The sequence below is a fragment of the Anolis carolinensis genome, chromosome 5, assembly GCF_035594765.1.
Source record: "Anolis carolinensis isolate JA03-04 chromosome 5, rAnoCar3.1.pri, whole genome shotgun sequence".
In the NCBI taxonomy this organism is placed as follows: domain Eukaryota; kingdom Metazoa; phylum Chordata; class Lepidosauria; order Squamata; family Dactyloidae; genus Anolis; species Anolis carolinensis.
This window is the reverse complement of record NC_085845.1, coordinates 91671000-91696594: the sequence shown is the minus strand read 5'-3', so window position 1 is coordinate 91696594 and position 25595 is coordinate 91671000. Positions and strand designations below refer to the sequence as shown.

The 25595-nt window shown below is 39.6% G+C and overlaps 1 protein-coding gene across 1 annotated transcript; it reads left to right on the top strand.

The window, feature by feature from the left end:
- The first annotated feature begins 7496 nt into the window (after positions 1-7496).
- sephs1 (selenophosphate synthetase 1) lies at positions 7497-24894 on the top strand. The gene is made up of 9 exons (XM_008111459.3): positions 7497-7636; positions 9915-10184; positions 13270-13373; positions 14257-14364; positions 14464-14618; positions 17159-17249; positions 18858-18957; positions 21671-21883; positions 23604-24894. The coding sequence occupies exons 2-9, from the start codon at positions 9983-9985 to the stop codon at positions 23816-23818; spliced, it is 1188 nt and encodes a 395-aa protein (XP_008109666.2). The 5' UTR covers positions 7497-7636; positions 9915-9982; the 3' UTR covers positions 23819-24894.
- The last annotated feature ends 701 nt before the right edge of the window (positions 24895-25595 follow it).

The following is a 25595-nucleotide window of genomic DNA, read 5'->3' as shown; positions in this document are numbered from 1 at the left end:
ACAAGAAGCCGGCGTTGTCTGTAGACACCTCCAAGGTCATGTGGCCAGCATGACTGCATGGAGCGCCGTTACCTTCCCGCCGGAGCGGTACCTATTGATCTACTCAATACACAGCCCGGGGCTGTGGCGCAGACGGGAGCGCAAACCAGCTGCAATTAACTGCAATCAATCACTCTGACCAGGAGGTCATGAGTTCGAGGCCCGCTCGGAGCTATGTTGTTTGTCTTTGTCCTATGTTAAAAAGGCATTGAATGTTTGCCTATATGTGTAATGTGATCCGCCCTGAGTCCCCTTCGGGGTGAAAAGAGTGGAATATAAATGCTGTAAATAAATAAAATAAATAAATTTGCATGTTTTCAAACTGCTAGGTTGGTAGGAGCTGGGGCTAACAGCGGGCGCTCATTCTGTTCCCGGGATTTGAACCTGGCACCTTTCAGTCCGCATGTTCAGCAGCTCAGCGCTTTAACCCACTGTGTCACCAGGGGCCCCTACAACCTTTTAGCTTGTAGGTAAACACTTGTACAATAAAAACCCCACCCCAGGTAAAATAGCAAGGGAGGGCATTTTTAATACACTAAATGTCCAGTCGTACAAATAACAGGCAAGATTAAACCAAGAAAATATTTAGTTTGCTAAGAGATATTTGTTTGGTGTTTTCACTGGGTATAAAATTAGCTGAGGAAAGACAAAGATTTAAACCATGGCAGGTGGTTGGACAAAATGAAGTTCAAAAGAGACAAATGCAAGATACTTCACTTAGGCAGAAAAAATGAAATGCAAAGATACAGAATGGGAGATGTCTGGCTTGACAGCAGTGCATGTAAAAAAGATCTTGGGGTCCTTACGGACAACAAGTTAAACATGAGCCTACAATGTGATGCGACAGCGAAAAAAGCCAATGGGATTTTGGCTTGCATAAATAGGGGTATAGCGTCTAGATCCAGGGAAGTCATGCTACAGCTATATTCTGCCTTGATCAGACCACACCTGGAATACTGTGTCCAATTCTGGGCACTGCAGTTGAAGGGAGATGTTGACAAGCTGGAAAGCGTCCAGAGGAGGGAGACTAAAATGATTATGAGTCTGAAAAACAAGCCCTATGAGGAACGGCTAAAAGAGCTGGGCATGTTTAGCCTGCAGAAGAGAAGGCTGAGAGGAGACATGATAGCCATGTACAAATATGTGAGGGGAAGTCATAGGGAGTAGGGAGCAAGCTTGTTTGCTGCTGCCCTGCAGACTAGGACATGCAACAATGGCTTCAAACTACAGGAAAGGAGATTTCACCTGAACATCAGGAAGAACTTCCTAACTGTGAGAGATGTTCAGTAGTGGAACTCTCTTCCCTGGAGTATGGTGGAGGCTCCTTCTTTGGAGGCTTTTAAACAGAGGCTGGATAGCCATCTGTTGGGTGTGCTTTGAATGTGATTTTCCTCCTTCTTGGCAGGGGGTTGAACTGGATGCCCACAAGGTCTCTTCCAACTCTATGATTCTCAGTGGGTTTTTTTTTATCATATCAGAAGCGACTTAAGAACATACTGCATGTCACTTCTAGTGTAAGAGAATTGGCTGTTTACATAGATGATGCCCATATGTGTTACGATCCTGCTGGGAGGCTTCTCTCATGTCCCCACAAATTAGAGCTGACAAATGGGAGCTCACCCTGTCTCATGGACAACCTTCAGGTCAGCAACCCAACCTTCAGGTCAGCAGTTTAGCCAACACAAGCGTTTAACCCATTGTGCCACTACGGCTTATCAGTGGTGGCCCCTCAGCTATGGAACTCCCTTCCCAATAACATCACATGGGCTCCCTCCCTCTTGGCCTTTAGAAAGAAACTTAAACCCTGGCTGTGGAACCAAGCGTTCGGAGAGTAGCACATTGCAATAGGCAGCTGAAATATGATTGGAATGGCTCTTGGATTACGATTTTGGGTCTTTGTGATTTTAACAGTTTATTAAATGTAGGGATGGTTATGGTTTTATTGATTTTAAGGTATAATGTATATTGTATTTGTATGTTTATGTTTATTGTGGCATTGAATTGTTGCCAATTTGGAAGCCACTCTGAGTCCCCTTTTGGAGTTGTGATAGAGCGGGGTAAATATGCAGTAAATAAATCTATATACATGATAATAGTGAAAATATGTATGTATGTGTATGGCTGGGGTCTCTACTTACACAGACAAGCTCCGACTTCCACAAATAGTTATAGCTCCCACTACTCAGGAGACACCAACGGCCCTCCCTCCAATGATATTGCAGATTATAGAGAGAACTATGAACATGTACAAAAGCCCTGCCAATGTCCTCCACAAACACCATACTGGCCACCATCCATGTGAAATCGTTCATATGGGGACAATTTCATCCTAGATTTTCTGTTTTTTCTTCACCATAGACATCCCAGTGTTTCTTACTCTCTCCATTGGTGTGGAATTTGCATGACCCCACCCACTGCCTCTCCCTCAACCCTTTCCTATTATTTTATATGACACTAGCTGTGCCCAGCCACGCGTTGCTGTGGCGTTGTCTGGTGGTGTTGGTGAGAACTTGTTGAGGTAGTGGTGGTATTGAATGTCTGTTGTATGTTTGTCTTTGGTTGTTTGTGTACTGTGAAAGTGGTGAGAGTAGAGGGGATCTATGTCCCTGTGTAGTATTGTATAGTATTTATACGTTGTCCATGTGTTGTGAATGCTTGGATTGTGTCCTGCTGCATAGTAGAAAGGGTTGGGCTGGATGGCCCTTAGGGGTCTCCCTAAACTCTTGAATTGTATGATGATGATGATGATGATGATGATGATGATGATGATTATTATTATTATTATCTTCATCATCATTATGTAGAGGCTGGATGGCCATCTGTCAGGAGTGATTGGATTGTGTCCTCCTGCATGGTAGAAGGAAGTTGAACTGGATGATCCTTAGGGGTATCTGCTAACCTTAGGACTGTATGATATTCTTATTCTTATTGAGAGGCTGGCTGTCCATCAGTTGGGAGTGCTTGGATTGTGTCCTGCATGGCAGAATTGGGTTGGACTGGATGGCCTTTAGGGGTCTCTCCTAACTGCCTGATACTATTATTCGATTTGTATTATTACTGTGCAGATCTTGGATGGCCATCTGTTGGGAGTGCTTGGTTTGTGTCATCCTGCATGGTAGAAGGAAGTTGAACTGGATGATCCTTAGGGGTGTCTCTTAACCTTATGATTGTATGATGATATTATTATTATTATTATTATTATTATTATTATTATTATTATTATTATTGAGAGACTGGGTGGCCATCTGTTGGGCGTGCTTGAATTGTGTCCTCCATGGCAGAATTGGGTTGGACTGGATTACCACAGTAATTATTTCATATTACAGTAGAATCTCACTTATCCAACATTCGCTTATCCAGTGTTCTGGATTATCCAACGCAGTCTGCCTTTTAGTAGTCAATGTTTTTGTAGTCAATGTTTTAAATTCATTGTGATATTTTGGCACTAAATGTGTAAATACAGTAATTACAACATAGCATTACTGAGCATTGAACTACTTTTTCTGTCAAATTTGTTGTATAACATGATGTTTGGTGCTTAATTTGTATAATCATTACCTATGAAACCCCGGGAGTGGCATGAGCGGCCGCCGTTAGCTCCAGCTCCTGCCAACCTAGCAGTTTGAAAACATGCCAATGTGAGTAGACCAATAGGTACTGCTCCGGCGGGAAGGTAACAGTGCTCCATGCAGTCATGCCGGCCACTTGACCTTGGAGGTGTCTACGGACAACGCTGGCTCTTCGACTTAGAAATGGAGATGAGCACCAACCCCCAGTCAGACATGACTTGACTTAACATCAGGGGAAACCTTTACCTTTACTATATGGCAGTGTGGACTCGGATAACCTAGCTCAAAGCAGATATTGTGGGGCTTTCTGGGCTATATGGCTGTGTGGAAGAGCCCCTTGTTCAACATCTTTATTAACGACTTAGACGAAGGGTTAGAAGGCACGATCATCAAATTTGCAGACGACACCAAACTGGGAGGGATAGCTAACAGCCCAGAAGACAGGAGCAGAATTCAAAACTATCTTGACAGACTAGAGAGATGAGCCGAAACTACCAAAATGAAGTTCAACAGGGACAAATGCAAGATACTTCACTTAGGCAGAAAAAATGGAATGCAAAGATACAGAATGGGGGACGCCTGGCTTGACAGCAGTGTGTGCGAAAAAGACCTTGGAGTCCTCGTGGACAAGTTAAACATGAGCCAGCAATGTGATGCGGCAGCTAAAGAAGCCAACAGGATTCTGGCCTGCATCAATAGGGGTATAGCGTCTAGATCCAGGGAAGTCATGCTCCCTCTCTATTCTGCCTTGGTCAGACCACACCTGGAATACTGTGTCCAACTTTGGGCACCGCAGCTGAAGGGAGATGTTGACAAGCTGGAAAGCGTCCAGAGGAGGGCGACTAAAATGATTAAGGGTCTGGAGAACAAGCCCTATGAGGAGCGGCTTAAAAAGCTGGGCATGTTTAGCCTGCAGAAGAGAAGGCTGAGAGGAGACATGATAGCCATGTATAAATCTGTGAGGAAAAGTCATAAGGAGGAGGGAGCAAGCTTGTTTTCTGCTGCCCTGCAGACTAGGACACGGAAAAATGGCTTCAAACTACAGGAAAGGAGATTCCACCTGAACATCAGGAAGAACTTCCTCACTGTGAGGGCTGTTTGGCAGTGGAACTCTCTCCCCTGGACTGTGGTGGAGGGTCCTTCCTTGGAGGCTTTTAAGCAGAGGCGGAATGGGGGTGCTTTGAATGAGATTTCCTGCTTCTTAGCGGGGGGTTGGACTAGATGGCCCATGAGGTCTCTTCCAACTCTACTATTCTTTGATTCTTGTTCAAAGCAGATATTGTGGGATATTCTGCCTTGATATTCAGGGATATAGGGCTGTATGGAAAGGCCCATAGACTTAGCATGGGAATTTGGGGCTCTTCCACAGAGCCCTATAACCTGGAATATCTACTGAATCTCTAAATCCCCCCCCCCCTTCTTGGCTACAGGCCTGTTTGGGCCCCCCAATCCTCCCTAGATCCACAGAGCAGGGGAGGGGAGGGGAGGGGCGGGCTTCCTTGCTTTCCTGCTCCCAGGCCTTTTCCCATTGCAGTCGAGACGGTCCTCCCTCCCTCTTCCCCCGCCCCTTCCCAAGTGCGCACGCGGCCCTGGCAGCGCCCTCCCCTTAAAGGCAGGTATCCGCCGCAGCCGTTACATCCCGCACGCCTAGCTTCCTGGCTGAAGGTGGAGAGGAGCGCGAGGGAGGGAGGGACTGAAGGAGCGTTAACCCTTCCGTCGCTGCAGATTCCAACTGGGAGAGACGGAGGCAGAGAAAGAGACAGCCAGGCCGGCCAGGCGCCCGGTGCATTGTGGGACTGCCTGGCTGGGGCTTCAAAAAGAAAAAAAAAAAAAGGCAGGAGGGGAGCCCCGTTGGCGGGCGAAGCGCGAGGCGAACGGTAAGAAAGAAGCACGCGAGGCCTGGGACCGGAGGGGTCCTTAAAGGGGAACGCGCCCCACTCCTTTCTCCGCCGGAGAGGCCGCGGGTGGGGGAGCCTGTCCGTTTAAGGGGCGCGGCGCGGGAGGAGGAGGAGGATGGAAGCCGCGCAGTTCGGCCTTCGGGCTGGGAAGGGGTTAATGTTTCCTCCGCCGACATGGTTTGTTCTCTGAGTGCCTTTCCCGTCGCGACAGGGAGGAGTGGGGAGCCTGAGGGGCCCTGCGCGCGAGGCCCGGCTCCCTCCCGCGCTCCTTCGCCGCGCGCACAAAAAGCCGCCTCAGCCTCGTCTTCGCCTTTAAATGGCTCTTGGCTGCTCGGCCTCCAAACAAAGGGTTAAAGCTGCTCTTCCTGGCGCGTTCAAACAGGCGCGCGTAGATACACACACGTACAGAGAGAGATACCGTAGATATACGTCCTTTCCTTGGACTGGAGATGTTTTGGCGCGGCTGTGTCATGGTGGCGCGTCAGGCTTGATTTGTATTCGGGGAGGGCCAGAAGGCGGGAAGGCCGTAAAGATTCAAACAGTGGAGGCCTCATAGATTCAATCAGTGGGCCCTTCCACGCAGCCATGTCACCCAGAATATCAAAGCAAATAATCTACAAGATCTGCTTTGTATTGGGTTATCTGACTCCACACTGCCATGTAATCCAGTTCAATGTAGATTTTATACAGCTGTGTGGAAGGGGCCCGTGAAGGCCCCAGTTTGCCTTGGAAGTGGAAGGTCTCCCACGGGTTTGGTTTCCTCCTTTTTCTCCACCACAGAGTCTGAGGCCCCTTCCACACAGCTGTATAAAATCCACACTGAACTAGATTGAATGGCAGTGTGGACTCGGATAACCCAGTTCAAAGCAGATATTGTGGATTCTCTGCTTTGATATTCTGGGTTATATGGCTGTGTGGAAGGGCCCTTTAAAGAAAAAGTCCTCCCAGTTTTGCGCCCCCCCCCCCAAATGTGGTTGCACCCACTTCAGCCAGAGGCCCCTTATACACTGCCAAATAATCCAAATTATCGAAGCAGATAATCCCCATTCTCTGCTTTGAACTGGATTATATGACTCAACACTGCCATATAATCCAGTTCAAATCAGATAATCTGGAGTTTTTATGGCAATGTAGAAGGGGCCATAGATAGACGTGTCGGCCTATCTAAAGTATTTTTGCCCCCAGCAGCAGGATCTTACCGTCAATCTCTTGTGAAGCAAAGTTCAGGAAGTTAATAAACTGGTGTCCCTTCTGCCCTACCATATAACCCAGAATATCGGGGCAGATAATCCACATTCTCTGCATTGAACTAGATTATCTGAGTCCACACTGCCATATAATCCAGTTCAAAGCAGATAACTTGGATTTTATACACAGAATGAGACGCCTCTTTTTGTAGGGGAGGGTGACAATTATGGTTTCAATTTGCAAACTGAAAACACCCAAACAAACGCACACTTTATGTGCTACTCTTCATGTCCTCAGAGTTAAGAAAGAGAAATCAAATGCTTCCCAAAGCTGTCGATGATTATGCAATGTAACAAAATTTGGAAAAGAAATCCTATTCCTGGTTTGAAAACTTTGTTTCCTGTTTAATTGTGCAGTACCTAATTTGAAAGTAATTGTACAACTTCAGAAACTTTGTTTTTGTGCCTGCCACAAACTATGTTGAATTGGTTGAGACTCTATGTGATATTTGTTTTTGTTTTTTTTAAAAAAATAGCAAAATGTGCTATATGTCCCACCAAAAACAAAAGTTTATGCAGTTTAATAAACTTTTTCCATGTTTTTTTAATGATAGAACCAATTAGAAAATGACATTTATAACACAGGAACCAAAATTGCGTTCGGGCGCTGTAATGCCTTGCTCTCTTTTGCTGAAATAGCTCTCTCTGGTCTTTCTGCTTCTTTTCAGTGCACTTCGACGCAGGAAAGAAAGAAAGCTGGCCCACGTTTGGTTGTCCCCAAAGCACAGCCAAGACTCTGGGTTTGGCATCTTTTACAAGATGATATGAGAAGGTGCCATAGGCCTTTTTGCTGCCTGGCCGATGGTTCTCCAAGGGGCAGTAGTTCAGCTTGTCCTGTCAATGACATTAGAAGATTTGTTAAGAAGTGGCACACCGGTCTAAGGTACTGAAGGAAAAATGCTTTTCAAAAATAAATAGTTGTTCATTGATGAATGGATGAAATTAGATGTTGGTTTCCCATTAAATACTGTATGGTCCTGCAGAAGTTTAGCATTTGTTTCAATTGTAACTATCTTGCTGAAATATGATTCTGAGCAAACTTTTACAGGATTGCCCAATGAACTTTTAGACACTTCCTGAGACACACCTCTTATTCAGGAGGTGCAGTGTAAATCCAATATTGTGCAGAAAGACATTCTAGTAATCAACAGAAATATTCTTTAGTGGGTTGTTGTGCATTTTCCAGGTGTATGGCCATGTTTCCGGCCTGGAAAATGCACAACAACCCAGTGATTCTGGCCATGAAAGCCTTCAACAACACATTCTTAGGTAGACTGGATCATTTTCCTTGAAAGAAATATACAGTTCATCTTTAAAAATGAAGTAAACATTGACTACCCAGATCATTTACTGTTAGTAAAATGTTACACAGTCCCCAAGTTATGAACAAGATAGGTTCTGCAAGGTTATTAAGTTGAATTTGTTTGTAAGTTGGTACATTTTAAGTGTAATTCTGTGGTGTTTGTTTTGCTCTTTGTGTCCCTGTTCAGAAGATTTCACCTCACTTTCTGTCCCTGTGATAATTGGATTTTGAAAAATTGGGCTTATGGAAACAAGCATTGGTGAGAAAGCTTCAGTGGAGATACCATTTCCCCATGATAACTCTTTCAGAAGTGAATTTCCCTCCTTAGTGGTAGATTTCTCTCTACTTCCTATTGTCTCACTTCTGTTCTTAACTGTGAGTCATTTGTAAGTCACATGTTTGTAATTCTGTATTGCCTTATTTAGAATTAAGCCCAGTAATTTTAGTATTGACCAAAAATGGAAGGCATCCTTCCTTGTCCTTTGCTAGTACAGTTAGAGCTCGTTTCATCCTTTCTGACACCTCAAAACCTGCTCCAGATAGTCCAGCCCTCCAAACCAGGAATACAGGGGAATAGCTGGTTTGGTGGAACACAATGTAACCATTGGATCCTGACCAATGGGGCCTTTGTTTTGTTAGATATGCATGGGATTGTGCTCTTGGACAGTGCTGTATATCAGTGGGATTAATTGAGAAGGATGTTTAACTTACTACAGTTGGCTTCTATGAAAATAGCAGACGTTGAATTCTCTATTATATAATGAGGGAAAAGGTGCCAACAAGTGGCCAGGAGTGCTTTTAAAATAAGGTTCCACTTATATGTCAGCAGTGACCTTGTCTGGAGTAGCTAGTGTAGATATCATTATCCATGGACACCCCCCCCCCCCAAAGTAAACTATAACTCTGCATTTCAGGGTCTGAAAATACACTTTAAAATGTACCTGCTCCATCTTACATAATTCAACTTAAGTTCTGTAGGTTTGTTCTTGTTCATAACCTGAGGATTCCCTGTATATAAATTCAGCCTTGCACTCTTTCCATTGGCTTCCAGGTTCAGTTCTCAGTGATGGTATTCACCACGTATTCAAAGGTTTTTAAAGTTGTCAGGAAAAAGAGCCTTCACCCATAGTATCCTGCTCACACACTAAGATGTACCTCACTTACCTTTTTATGTGCCCACCATTAAAATCAGTAAGACTATTGTGCTCTAGAGAAGGAATATTCTCAATAGTGGCCCCAAATCACAGGAAATCCCTGCCTGTAATCTTGCTCCTTTAGTTCTTCCAAGCCACATTTGATTGATTCCATACATTGGCAGAACAGGCTTGTAAGGTAATTTATAGACAGCTATTCTGATGTTATATACTTCCAAATGTATTTGTTCTCACCCTTCTCTCTTTTTGAGCAGGATAGCTCAAACAAGCAGCCCAAAAAGTGCATACCACTTTTTTAAAGTGCTTGTATTGGGGATTTATGTTCAAATATGAATATTGCCTATATTAGGATGTAGAGACTAGGAAGAACTTGGTGAAAGGAGTTTATTATGTACGCATGTTCATTTTTGTTCAGATGTTTTTGTATAGAAGAGATGGAAAATACTTTCTGAAGACTTGATAAGCCCACCCTTTAAACCAGTGGTTTTCAACCTGTGGGTCCTCAGATGTTTTGGCCTTCAACTCCCAGAAATTCTAACAGCTGGTAAACTGACTGGGATATCTGGGAGTCATAGGCCAAAACACCTGGGAACACACAGGTTGAAAACCACTGCAATAGACAGTTTTGTTTAATACTGTGGTTTGCAGAATTTTTTGAGCTAATTCAATATCGTCATAATGTTCTTTTATTAAAAAAATCTTAGGATAAGTGTCCGGAAAACAAACCACTGTATTTCTTAAAGAAGACGAAAAGCTGCTGATACTTAATCTTATGAGCATCATGTCTGTTCGGGAGTCATTTAACCCAGAAAGCTATGAACTTGACAAGAGCTTTCGGCTCACCCGATTTACAGAACTTAAAGGCACTGGTTGTAAAGTGCCCCAGGACGTTTTGCAGAAATTGCTTGAATCTCTACAAGAAAATCACTTCCAAGAAGATGAACAGTTTTTGGGAGCTGTTATGCCAAGATTGGGTAAGTATAAGATCTTTAATAGTGATATTTTGCTGTTAGAGGTCATGATCCAACAAAGTGAAACATGTTTTGCTACCGAAATAGTATATAGTAGAAGTAGTAATAATAATAATAATTGTAAAACTTTATTTGTATTCCACCCTATTCACCAAGGGGACTCAGGGCAGACCCCAACATACAACAGCAAACATTCAGTGTCTCTTAAAACAAACAAATACTGGCATAAAATCCCAGAAAAAAACCACATATGCAAATACTCCTTGCCACTGTGCTGTTTCTTTAAAAAAATCCACTGTAATATCCTTAGTGTGTCAGGGACAGTAATAAAAAAAGCAATTCCGTCTCACATTGACATGTTATCTACATAAAGCAGAGAGTTTAGATAAGGTTAGTTACTTTAGCTGTCAGAAAAATGCGTGGTCAGTTTGGGCTAGTTAGCTAAATATCAATTCTGAGTGAATCCATGGAAAATATTTTTACAATTAAATGATCAAAATTTTTACAATTAAAATGATCAAACACAGAAGAACAGGCTCTTACTGTTCTTTACAAAATCCATAAAAATGGATTTTGTAAAAAGAAGGTATGCTTTTCAAACCTATCAAATTCCTTGAGAGTGTTGACAAAGAAATGGATGTGATGTCCTATATTTCTGACTCCTATTGGATGGTGGATATTTAGTGAAACTAATTTTAAAGAAATTAAAGACAGAAAGTGCATCTTTACATAGTTCCTAATGATTTTTTTAATTCCCTGCTGCAAAATGTGGTGATGGTTATTAGTTTAGTTGCCTCAGAAAGAATATTGAAGAAATGCTTAGAGAATAATTGCTTTGGGGAAACACGCTGCTGAATTGCCAGTTGTTTTTAAACAACAACATAGTGGACTGTTGCCTTTGTACATTGCTTTTTTACTTCTGTGAAGCATGTGGGGGCTACTTTAGGGCACAGGGTGCTAGATACAGTACAGTCTCAATCTGATCCTTTAAAGCTCTTTATGTTGTGTTGTTTTCCTCTGCTGAGGCCAGTTGTTTCTTAAACCAAGTCTCAGGAATAATACCATAACTGATGACAATAGACCACAATTGCTGTGATTTCCCCCCCCCCCCCCCCCCACACACACACACACCCTTTCCAGGTATCTAGCATTCCACTTCCTGTTCAGTGTGGTGACATGCAGTGATTTTTGCCAGACCAGACCACTGAGTTGAAATAATTGGTCACAGTTTGGTTCAATATACTATTTCTTTGAATTTCTGGACCATTCCACAGAAACTTTGCAATTGCATAAAGTGTAGGATAACAATGTAGGTTTTAGATTTCCTGGAATATATCCTATGAGTCCAGTATCTTTTGGTCATTTCTCACAGTTGTGTGTATACTTCAGTATCTATAAAACCAGAAATAGAAGACAGTCAGCTTTAAATTCAGCAAGATTGTTTCTACTTCTGGATTTTACCTGGTCATCTTATTATTACTGCCTTGGACTTCTGTTATTGCTTGGACTTCTGTTATGGTACATGTTTTCTTCCACAAGGGACTAAATTCTCCAAAATATTTGAGAAATTGAAGTTGATGCATTACATGTACAGGATCTCCAGAATGTAAAATGTATATCATTTCATTGGGATTTTATACCTCTTGGTTCAGAATAACAAAAGATCAATAAAATGGACCAAACTATGAATTTTATTCCAGTTGTGTCACTCAGCTTATGTACTGAACTACAGTATTTTTGAAATGCATTTAGGAAAGGGATAGAGTGGGTTTTAATGAAATCTGTAGCTATGATTTCTATGATAAGTGGCCCCTTGGGTTTGCTGCTGCCTCCCTCCCTAATTCAGTGTAGCTGGGGCATAGAATCTGGGTCTTCAGTGCCCTGTGCAGGTACCAGCTGGGTCTAATTGTTACCATGGTATTTTCCTCCAAGCATTTAGCAGCATCTTGTTGACAGGTTCAGCAGTGCTTGTGCATGTATATGTTTGTGTGTCAAGTTTATTCAGTTGTTTTTATATACTGCTTTGAGGCTTTATTGTTAAAAATGTAGCCAAAAAATCATAGAAGCAACAGGAGTTTGTACCTCTGGCTCATTGACTTAACATCTTTTCTGGATATTTTCCCAAGATGAACAGGGCATTCTTCAAAGGTAAACTCCCTGAGCCCAGAGAGTGATCTGAGAGAACCTCTTTGGCATTGTTTTCAATTAATCTGGTCTTGGAGAGATTAACTCAGAACTTGTTAAAAGCAGCTCTGTGTTTCTTGGATGAAGGGTGAGGAAGAATATATTGATTAGTCTGTAGGCCTTATGACCCAACCCTGTTCTCCAAGGGATTTCAATTGATTCTTAAAGATGAGAGGGAGAGATGTGTATATGGGTATAGAGTTAGAACCTGTTGGATGTGGCAAAGGCTCTTCTAGCCAAGTTACCTTTACGAGACAGGACAGGGAACCAATGTTCTGTCCTCCATTTCTTCAAAAAGTCTTCTGCTAATCAATCTTTGGTAATTAAGGATGCAAGAAATTCATATTGCTACAGTTGACCTTGTATATCCTGGTAATCATGGGTAAAAATACTTCACAGCAATTATATTACATAACCTTTTAAGACTGTTCGGCTTTCTCAAGAAAGTTTTTATGAAGACTTTGCTGTCTCAGGCTGGATCTGCACTGTCATATAATACAGATTATCATATCAGATAATTTGGATTTTGTATGGCAGTATAGATGGGGCCGCAGTAGCTTTCAGTTTTATGTGATGTGGGCGATTTTTGTTGAGTCTAGGACGTACAAGTTGAGCATCCTTTATTCAGAATTCCAAAATACTCCCAAATCAACCGCATGGATGGTTGAGATAGTGATGCCTTTGCTTTCTGCTGGTTCATTGTAAAATTCTTACATGCACAAAACCATTAATAATATTGTGTTTAAAGGTTATATATGAAATATAAATGAATGTTGTGTTCAGATTTGGTAATTCTTTGGGATTTAATACTATTTGTGGGAAGGGAAGGGGGCGAGGATAGAATCAACTTTTGAGGATATCAAAGATGCTGTTGTTATCGAGTAACAAAGTTCTGTCTTTGCAGGAATTGGAATGGATACTTGTGTTATTCCTTTGAGACATGGAGGCCTATCTTTGGTCCAGACTACAGATTATATTTATCCCATTGTGGATGATCCTTATATGATGGTAAGCTGCATAAATAGATTTGTTATGTTCTGTCATAAAAGATTCTGGGATGGTAGTAGAAAGATGTGCAAGTGGTTGCTTTTAGTGGGATTGCTACCATTTTTTTGTAGCGTTTCTGTTATAATTGTTACTGCTGGTACTGATTTCTAGACTCTTGGAAGTCCCTACAGGTTTTTTTTGCAGTTAGTCAGGGATCAAGTTTTGAATTAGATAATTCTGAGATTTCTATCATCAGCCATTTATTAAATTCAGATAATTATTGCCCTCTTAGCCCCTTTAACAATAAGATCCAAAATAGCTCACATGTAAGTTTTAAAACACACTACATGAATAAAAAATTAATTGTAAAAAGTTAAAACACAATAAGATACCATATTAAAACAACAATGTTTTATAACGGCATATAAACCATTACAAGAATTTTTAAAAGAGTCAACATAAAGATTTTTCACATAACCACATAATCACCAAATACTTATTTAAATAAAAGAGTACCTGCTGGCAGAAGTTGAACCGGAAGTGGGGCAGCTTGGTTTCTTCTGGCAGAGAGTTCTACAGCCTATAAAAGAAATGTAAAAAAAAGCTTGTCTTTTCATTGTTGCTGAATTCCTTAAAGACAGTGATGCCTTAATGGCAATCCTGTCACTTTTTTTCCCTGCCAAATTTATTAAGAGGGGGTTCACCGTTGCCTTCCTCTGAGGCTGAGAGTGTGTGTGACTTGGTCAAGGTCAACCTGCTGATTTCTATAGCTGAGCAAATACTTGAACCCTTACCGAGTCCCAGTCCACAATTCAAATGTTGACTCTCTCAGTTCCATTGCTAACATTTCCATTGAGAGCTTCTACAGCCAACTCATTCAGAATTCTTTTATGTTCTCTTTCAGGGACGCATAGCCTGTGCCAATGTTCTTAGTGATCTTTATGCTATGGGGGTCACTGAGTGTGACAATATGTTGATGCTTCTTGGAATCAGTAATAAAATGACAGACAGGGTAAGTTCTTTAAAGAATACTAAGGAAACAGATTGTGTTAGTATGGATCTTTCATTCATTCACTCACTAATTTTAATTCCTATTTGTTTTCATCTATAGGAAAGGGACAAAATAATGCCTTTAATTATCCAAGGATTCAAAGATGCTGCAGAAGAAGCAGGAACATCAGTGACTGGTGGTCAAACAGTGTTAAACCCATGGATTGTTTTAGGAGGGGTAGCTACAACTGTTTGTCAACCTAATGAGTTTATAATGTGAGTTGCAGGTATCATCCAATGCAAGAATTGCTGAAAAAAAGATGGAATAGCTGCTATGAGAACTGAGTTAGGTTTTTTTAGTGATGTCAGTTATAGGGACATTAGGTGCCTGCTTTTTGCATGGGAGTTTGGATGTTATTGTCTCAATTGGATTATATAATCTTATGATGCTGAGGAGGAGGTAAACCCACTCATCTATGGGGCTTATTTATCAGTGTCTTAAGGATAGTTGCTTCAAAAACATACAAAACAGAAGCCAATTTCTTTATTTGAAGAAGGAGGCTGCAGAACAAAACATGCATCTCAGTTTTATTAAAGGGTAAGCTTGTTAATAAATTCTATAGTTGAATGCTGAGAGGATATGATTGTTGCTAATTTCTAGGGTGAGGGGAGCAGGATATTTAATTACAGTAGAGTCTCACTTATCCAACATTAACAGGCTGGCAGAACACTGGATAAGTGAAAATGTTGGATAATAAGGAGGGATTAAGAAAAAGCCTATTAAACATCAAATTGCATTATGATTTTACAAACTAAGTACCAAAACATCATGTTTTACAACAAGTCAACAGAAAAAGCGGTTCAATACACAATAATGTTATGTAGTAATTACTTTATTTATGAATTTAGCACCAAAACATCGCAATGTATTGAAAACACTGACTACAAAAATATTGGCTACTAACAAATTGACTACAAATGAAGATAGAATTGCATAAAATGAACTTACAGTAACAACATTGTCAGAAGTTTAATCCGTAAAAGGCTTAGTCCTTGCTGCCTAGAGAAACAGCTGTGGAGCCAGGTGGGAGGCAGACTGCATTGTATAATCCAGAATGTTGGATAAGCGAAGGTTGGATAAGCGAAGGTTGGATAAGCGAGACTCTACTATAATTAATTTATTTTTATCTCCTCTTTCTCCCAATGTAAGCACTCATATATGATTGAATTATATGGTTATATGTTCCCTGAAACTATGTAGTATCTATCTGGTGGTCGTTAATGGAAATTACAAAGAAATACATTACCTTCCATCCAAAAGTTGGGGGTACCATGTGGCTGTAAATTCGACTATAATTTCAGTAATTGGCTATCAGTTTTCTTTAGATCTTTCTGATGTCCACTCTCAAAGGTCTCAGGGCAGTGTACAACATAATAGTAACAGATTAAACAGTTTAAAAGAACAGGCTTCTCCAGATTGAAGACAAATTCTTTAGACTTTAGAAAAAGGGTGTAATGTTGGCTTGGTTCCAATAATGGCACCATTGGTAACATATGATCATGGGAATGATGTTTTGCAACAGAGAAAGGCCTCTATTATGTTTGTGTGTTGTTCTTTTAGACACAGATGACTGCAGATTTCAGATGTATTGTATTGTTTGTGCATACATGGAGAGACAGGTCCTTCAAGTATTAACACTCCAGATCCTAACATATTTAGGACTTAAAATGTCGTCAGCAGCTCCTTGAATTTAAACAGGAGGTTAAAGGACAACTAATGCAATACCTTAAGCACTTTGTATACAAGATACATATACAGTGTTCCCTCACTTATCGTGGGGGTTACGTTCCAGGACCTCCCGCAATAAATGCAAATCTGTGAAGTAGGGACACTATATTTATTTTAATAAATATAGCCTCCCTCCCTCCCTCCCACTCTCCCTCTTTTAATGTACTGTACTGTAAGGAGTCTCTGGTGGCTCAGTGTGTTAAAGCACTGAACTGCTGAACTTGCAGACCGAAAGGTCCCAGGTTCAAATCCGGGGAGTGAAGTGAGCGCCCGCTGTTAGCTCCAGCTTCAGCCAAACTAGCAGTTCGAAAACATGCAAATGTGAGTAGATCAATAGGTACCGCTCCGGCGGGAAGGTAACAGCGTTCCATGCAGTCATGCTGGCCACATGACCTTGGAGGTGTCTACAGACAACGCCGGCTCTTTGGCTTCGAAATGGAGATGAGCACCAACCCCCAGAGTCGGACTCGACTGGACTTAACGTCAGGGGAAACCTTTACCTTTCTTACTGTATTCCTTCTTGTTACAGTGCCTACTGGCACTGCCTGCGGGCCACTGAGGAGGACAGGACAGGACAGGCCACGCACCTCAGTCTGGGCCTTTTTGTGCCTGCGAGGGAGGGAGGGCCATATGAAAAAACCGACGAAACAGCAAATCCGCACAAAGCGAACCGCAAAGTAACGGGGGAGGGAACACTGTATTGAATTGAGTACAGTTTCCTTTCTACATGCAAGGCTGGGAGAAAGAATAGAACAGATACAAATGAGTAAATGTCTCTAAATGAATGCATTTCACAGGATACTTTTTAAAATATTTGTTTTTATTTTGTTAAAGTGTAACCATTTTATTCCTGAATATGCTCTATGGAATGATGGCTGGGGAATTACTGCTATATTTATTTAGATCCTCAATTTCCCAAAGAAAATGAACTCAAAAGTGATTTACAATTTAAAACAAAAATAATGGAGCTAAAAGTAATTACTTGAAATATACCATTTTAAAAAAATTGTGGGTGTCTTATTTGCAGGCCAGATAATGCAGTACCAGGAGATGTGCTTGTGTTAACTAAACCTTTGGGAACTCAAGTTGCTGTAGCAGTTCACCAGTGGCTAGATATTGTAAGTATAAATTAGTTTAAGTGTAGTTGGAATAAAGTATTAGAAAATTGTTGGGTGTCGCACAGTCCCTGTAGCTATATTGATTTTGAAAATTCACATGAGCTTAATTAATATTTAACTCAATTAATGAAAATAAACTTAAACCAAATTTACTTACTGCCTACAATTTTTTATCATTAGCTGGTCTTCTGTCATATGTTCACAAATCCATTATCTGGCTAAATCTAAAATATGTTATGTGTTTTACATATGGCAATACTGAAGCTTTTATTTGTAAAAACAAACATACCATGTTTCTGTGGATAGAATGCATAATATATGCAAAAAAAAACCTTTTAAAAGTTCTTAAATTACACTAATATGCACATTTCTTGGGTAAATGGTTTGAAGCAGTACAGATAGTTGTTCCTACGAGTAACTTTGCCTTTTTTGAGGTATTTCTGCATGTCAAAACATCCAATTTTTGCTGATTTCCTTCCCATCTCACACCCAAAAGTTGTTTTTGGAGATAATAGAAGCATCAGGGGGAAATGAGTGGCGTTTGTATGGCTGTATCAAAAGTTGTGACAATGTTAGGTGCGCTCTTTTAGTTTTCATATGGATAATGTACAATATAGATAATTTTGAAATTAGTAAATATTTTAATCTGTCAGTAAATTCTACTGGATGCAGTGGGCATTATTTCTAAGTAAAAAACACAGGACATGAAACAATTTCTCATGGTGAAAACCCAAGTGAACTATGAAGAGCTTCAGATTGCTTCATGCTTAGTTAATAGGTGATTTCAAGTGCAGTTCATGTATAATATGATGCACATTGGGCCTAACAGATCTCCACTTTGGATATTCACTGGAGTCTGAATTGGTGGTGATTAACCACAAAAGAAATCTTTGTAGTGTGTGGGATAGCTCAATACCCATATGATGTTGTACTGATATAGAAATTGTGAATTCTCTTCCAGATGGTATTAGGAGAGAGAGAGAGAAATATTGGTATCATAAAATTTATGGTTCATCCGTATTTAGGGTATACCTTTAAGAACACTTTTTAGCATAAAAAGTTTTGTTTTTTAAATTATGTACTATGAGGAGAAATTTTTATCTCCTCCCACAAATAAAACTAGAGCTTGGTTTCATCCAATAAAATTGATTGGCAGAAACATGAGAAGCAACAGAAACTCGTTAATTTGCTCAATATGTCATTAATGGGAGTTTCTGCCATAGGACATAGTTATTATAACTTTACTTTCAAAACTGAATTAGATTCATGTAGTAAGTATGCTGTGAGTGTAGGTAACTCATTCATGCTCAGGATAGGTATGCTACTCAATGCCAGCTGCCACAGAGCAGCAAGAAGAGAGGACAGTAGTTGTCATATCTTTCTTCTGTGCTTCTCTGGACTTTCTCTGGGAAATACAATGTTGGATTAGAACCACAGAGTTGAAAGAGAGTCCAAGGGCCAGCTAGTCCCTTCCAATGTAGTTAAATCTTTGTTTTCTAGTATCCTCTATTTTATGTAAGCCACATAAATTGCAATCTAGTGTTCATGTTGTTGGACATTGTGAACAAATTAATATTTTTATCTTCATATTCCTTTTCTATATATTAGCCAGAAAAATGGAATAAAATTAAGTTGGTTGTAACACAAGAAGATGTAGAACTAGCATATCAAGAAGCAATGATGAACATGGCAAGACTCAACAGAACAGGTACAAGAAACAGAAATGTTTGCTTAATAGCTTTTGTTTGGTGTTGTATGCCTTCAAATAGTTCCAACCTATGATGACTCTAAGGTGAACCTATCACAGGGCCTCCTGGAGCTGAGAGTGTGTGACTTGCCCAGAGTCACCTGGTGATTTTCATGGCTGAGCAGAGGCTTGAACGCTGGTCCTTGGATTTCATTGGAAAATAAATGGCTACATTGTTGCATTAAAATGGTGTTTTAAGTATTTTGAATAAAACATACATATGTTTAATATTATACTTGGTGTTAATAAATTATTTAAATAGTTAAAAATTTGAGTGGAAAAATATTAATATTTTTGAATATTTTAAAGTAATATTCTTTATTTGTTATTCACCTCTCCTTAAGGAAGGGGTACAACATATCAAAATAAATAGATAAAATGCATGTACACATATACTAAAAGGGATACACCTAAGATTTGAACACATTCATACCATAAAATTATTTAAATTCACAGATTAAAGTTTACTGGGTAAGCCTGCTGGAAGAGAGGTCTTTAACTATGTCTTAAATGTTGACAGCTGATGAAAAGTTCCTCTCCATGCTAGTTGCCAATCAGGTTCTGGCTGGTTGAAGTAAGCATCCCCAGTGGATCTAAGTACCAGAGCAGACTGTAACATGGACCCAAACTACGTAGGACTTTAAAAGTCATAACCAACACTTTGTGTTTTTATGTTGCTCAAATAAAAAATAATCTGCTGGACCAATTTACATAATAAAGGAGAACTCTTGCTTACAGGTTTATGGACCAAAAAGCCTCAGTATAGAATGAGAAAAGGCAAAGGAGAGGGAAAAGGGGGTGGGGGCGAGGAAGGCAGAACAAAGAGGAGTCAGTCTTTTAGCAGGGCAGGTGAACCTTCCCACCTAATCTTCCTTTTCTCCATCCTTCTCAAATGGCTGCTGCTCCCTCCATCCTTTTATGACTTTCCACATATATGTGTGTCTTTAAATATAGATTTATAATTTATATGAATCCCTAAATTAGTTGCATTAATGTGGCAAGGTATGGGATTTCTTAACTAACCAGTCCACATGAGGAAAAAGGAGAAGTTTGTGAATTTGTGCTATCTGCTTAATTGGCCTGGTGTGGATAGATGACATTTGTGTTCTTTCCTCTCAAACTTGTCTTCACCAATCATCATTTTATATGGTAATGATATGAGATGTGATGTTTGAATTCATTTTTCTCTTCCATCCCTTTTCCTTTTGTATTGGCTATTTGATTTGTTCCTTCCTATGACTGGGAGCCAGCAGCATTTCAAGAATTGGGATATGTTGATTCAGCAGGTGGCATATCCTCCTAGAAATTTTACTTCTTTATCAGAACCTTTTAAGTACATTACAAGACAGAATTGAGGGAAGGGATCTCGCTGCAATCTTATAATATGTGGTGGTTAGAGATTAGAAAGTTAATGAGAAACATACCTAGACAGTTGTTAATAGGCTAAATAAAAAATTCAGTTGCATTTACGTTGCATGGAAATGCTTCTAACAATTAAGTTAATTTTAAATTGGTGTTACATGGTTATACTAGAAGCGTTACCAGAATAAAGATGTAAAACCCTATACATAATTTTAACTCTTTGCCTTCCATTCTCACCCCTTTAGTCATATTCAGAGGTCTGAAAAAAGAAACAGCTGCATTAAGCAACTTTGTTGCCAAACAAAACCTCATCTCTTGTCATTTCTACCTTCCATAATTTTATCTTTCACTTTCTGATGTGGATTCTACAAAAGTCACAAACATAAGAGTTTCATAACTCAGTTTTCAGGGTTAGATGAGAAGCCTCATACAGCACTCAAACTCTTTTAACTCCCTACCAGGCAAAGCTTCACAACTGTCCAAAACGTTGTGAACAGAATTAGCCTTCTAAATAGGTTTCTGTGCACTATATCAAAAATATTTTGAAAATCAGATGTGGACTTTTATTTGTGTGTTTCGGCAGTTAGTGTGGCTCTTCAAGGGTCTCAGGAGCAGACAATTGGATCACATGTCTGGACCCACAGACCAGCACTCCTCCTTTTCTTTCCCCACTGTGAAGGACTAAAACTGAAAAGAAGTTTTGCAAAAAAATCAGTGAGAACTAGGTTTTAGATAAAGAACAACATGTAATGTAATATTAGCTTTTTAGTACTAAATCCCATTGAATAAATGAAATAAATAAAATTGTTAATTCTTGATTTATTTTTAAAAAGCTAAATGGAAAATGGTGAAAATCAATTTTTGAAATGCATAAAACTGGATGTGACATGTGAACAGTGGGAGGGGCAGGATATAGGGAGGAAAACTGGCAGAGAAAGGACTGGATATATATCTATTAATATGCAAATGCAATCAGGACCCCAAAAAACCTTTGAAGTCTTGATATTCTGAGAATGCCTGGTTGACACCATATTTGCCTCAATAAAAATTTAAGGTGCCCAGTTTCTTGACAAATTCCTAACTTAATTCCTAATTTAATTTTTATTCATTCACTCCTCTTTTTTGTAGTAGGGTAATTTTTTCATTAATCTCAACAAGTGAGGCTTTCCTAAAGATTTTATGAAATGTTAGTTGTTACTCAAGTGTTTCATATGATTTTATTTTAAGTATATGTACATAGGTTTAAACTGATTCAGCTCCTGACAGGTTGATAGATTTTTTTTTGCACAGCTGTTTTGTCTTTTATTTCAAGCTGCAGGACTGATGCACACATTCAATGCTCACGCAGCCACAGACATCACAGGCTTTGGAATCCTGGGACATGCACAAAATCTCGCTAAGCAGCAACGCAATGAAGTGTCCTTCGTTATACATAACCTTCCTGTCCTTGCCAAAATGGCTGCAGTTAGCAAGGCATGTGGCAATATGTTTGGCCTTATGCATGGGACCTGTCCTGAAACTTCAGGTACATCTTTTTGTAAAGTACTCTTTCCTTTTAAGAACATGTAGTAGGAAACCTCTTGAGAATTGCTGACAAGGTTTTTAATGGAGTGTATTTGGCCAGGCAAATAACTGATTAATAAATCAAGCTAATGTCCAGATTAGAAAACTACAATATGTACTGTATTTTGAACAGTACTTTGGATCATTTTGTGAAGAGAATAGAGGGGTAGCATGACTTCCCTGGATCTAGATGCTATACCTCTATTTATGCAGGCCAGAATCCCATTGGCTTTTTTCGCCGCCGCATCACATTGTAGGCTCATGTTTAACTTGTTGTCCATGAGGACTCCAAGATCTTTTTCACACATACTGCTGTCGAGCCAGGAGTCCCCCATTCTGTATCTTTGCATTTCATTTTTTTCTGCCTAAGTGAAGTATCTTGCCTTTGTCCCTGTTGAACTTCATTTTGTTAATTTCGGCCCATCTCTCTCATCTGTCAAGATAGTTTTGAATTCTGCTCCTGTCTTCTGGAGTGTTAGCTATCCCTCCCAGTTTGGTGTCGTACCTAAAATAGTAGATGATTAGGACACTGAAATAATAACTGTTTCAAGAATTTCTCCTAGAGGATCCAAATAATTTATTCCAAAATAAGGTTGTGGAAATACCTGTGCCACACCAACCACTAGCTGCAGAGCACACCATGCTAGCTTTCAAAACACATTGGCTTCTTCTTCAGGCAAAGGTGGTAAATGTGGTGTAGAAGGAGAACTATTGGTGTCTTGGTGCATTTCACGTGTAGAAGCAAGTGAGTGTGCTGTCAAAATCTAATGAGTGCATTTTTCACCTTTTATTTGGCCTAATGGAGGTTAACTGTTGTGTGCCTTCAAGTCACTTACAACTTATGGCAACCTTAAAGTGACCCTATCATGAGGTTTTCTTGGCAAAATTTGTTTAGAGGGATTTGCCTTTGCTGCCTTCTGAGTATGGAAGATGGAGATTTGCCTAAGATCATCCACTGGGTCTCTGTACCCTAGTCTCCAGAATCTAATAAAAATATCACAATGCATGTTATAATTATTCTTTTTTTCTATATGGCCGGCATGACACCCTCTCCATGTTTTTAGAGGCTCAGTAAAGGGCAATCTTCCCCCAGATGGCGCAGTTAGCTACTGCTTGAGAGCGGTTGTAAGTTCTGCTTTGGAACTAAATGTTGTAATCCCTGTGCTTATACATTGAATGGATATTATATAAAATATATTTGTGTACTGTAATGGAAATTAAAATAATTACACAGGTAATCCACATAGAGATCATTAGCCATGCATTTCTAAGATAGAATCATAAAGTTAGAAGGAACCAGGAGTTCTGACATTTTGCTTTGTAACCTTTATCAAATGAAGTAAAACTTAAGCTTCTTCAATATTGGTAGCAGGAAATGAATTGATGGTTAATTGTGTCTGTTAACAATTATGCTAACAAATAAAAAGTGAGTAGAAATGTATGGCGCCAAAGTTCTTACAGTGGGTAGATGGACGAAACAAACCCAATGTAACATAAAAACTTCTCTTGAACCTCATGGAGCAGGTGGGGTTTATCTATATATCATTTCCAGCTCAACTAGTTATTGATCGCCTATGCTTTCAGAATAATAGGTTCAGGATTTTAGTAGTTTTAAGAAGAGCAGCAGCAGTTAAGATCTGATGTATAAATAAAAACTAATGCACACTTCTTCTTCCTTGCAGGAGGCCTCCTTATCTGTTTACCACGTGAACAAGCAGCACGTTTCTGTGCTGAAATAAAGTCTCCGAAATATGGTGAAGGGCACCAAGCATGGATTATTGGGATTGTAGAAAAGGGCAATCGCACTGCCAGAATTATAGACAAACCTCGAATCATTGAGGTTGCACCACAAGTGGCCACTCAGAACGTGAATCCAACGCCTGGGGCAGTGTCTTAATCTAGACGAAATTGCTTTTTTGTTTGTTTTTTTGTTTTTTAAATAGATCTATTCCTTTATCATTTTACAGCCTAAAGAACTGTACAAAGAGAAGAAGAAACACATTGTGTCTGCAAATCTGGTGGCCTTAGGTCAGTTTGAATGGAACGCGTTTAATAAAATAAAACCCATTGCCTTTTTTCCTGTTACATTAACTGAAGATGCACCTAATCTTGAGGCAGCTTCTGAGTTGAAAATTATATTGTTATCCAATACTGTTGATTCATTTTGAATCTTTAGACACTTATCTCTTGCCGCATAGGCTCTTTTTTTAAAAGGTGCTTTCACATAGCACAAACATTACCGGTAGTGGTATCAAATAGTAGCTTGAGCCCTTTTCCACGATATGTATATTTATCATTAGGTCTAATTTTCAATGCCTTGAATAAAATTCCAGAAGGACAATAAATTTGATACATGATGCACAGTGGGTTTTACCCAGTAGCAAAGAGGGTTCCATGCCTGCATTCAGTCTTTGATTTATAAAATTTAGTCTTTGATGAGCGACTACAACCCTGGACATTTCTTGGTAGTACACCCTATTCATTACAGCAAGCAAGTGCTGACTTTGCATGGAAAGCGCTTTGCAGCTGAAGGAGGAAAACTAATGTTGTTCTTTGTAGATCAGACATTATTTACTTGTATTATCAATAATTGTTTCTTTTATTGATGGTATGAATGATGATGCTCAGTTTTGCAATGTGATTGGATGTGCTGTAGAAGAACAAGGTATTACCAGCCAAAAGAAAGTTACTGTATAATCATTTACAATTCACTATATAATTAACTACACAAAATAATTTTTAAATATAATCAATTAAAAAACTGTTCTGTGGATGGTAGTGTTTAATACATTTTATATTTTGTATAGTGGTGATTATAAACCCCTTTTTATCAGCTATCTAGTTTAATGCTTAGTATTTTTGTTCTCTGCTCAAAATTCATTTTTGTGCACGCTTTTGTGATGTGTTTAAAATCTACTTTGCCAACATTGCAGCCTGAACTTAAACTTATTTGAATAAATATTTAATTTTGTATTGCTCTTGTACAAGTAGATAACCATTCAAGTCCTATGTCTAAGTTGGTAAAAGGTGGTGAGTAGATTTTGGTATAATCGGAACTGTGATAAAACTGTGAACACAATCAGGCTATCTTTAAAATAGCTCATAGGAAATAGGAGGTGATATCTCTTTGTTCCAGTTGGAGAATCATGTGGGACACCATTTATGTCAGAATGTGGGGATCTGCAGCAGAGGAAGAATGAAGAGAAAGTCCTGCCAATTGAGTGGAAATACATTTTCAGTGTATATTCAATTCCTATTCTAAACATAGAAAATACATCTATACTTACAGCATCATAATAGAATGTCTTAGAGATTCCCTCCTCCCGTAATAACTTGGCAACCTGAATATACCCCAGTGTTCAGGATGCTGCTGCAACGGAGATCTGTGTGCTAAGTCAGGCTTGGTTTTTATGTTTAAAAATGTATGAGCCATACTTTGGAATAAGATTTTTGTTACTGTAAATACTAAATGTTCTTGCAGTTGTGGAATTTCTCTCTTGGAAGTCAACTTGGAAATACTTGAGCATGTAATTCTTTATTGCAAGACACAGCCACACATTCCAGTAGAAATATTTAATGTAAGTGGAGATCATGTGGACATGTAGTGTATTTTGCATTTGGGCAATAGTACACATTTGAGGTTTGCTTTTAAATGTACTTTTTGAATCCAGTTT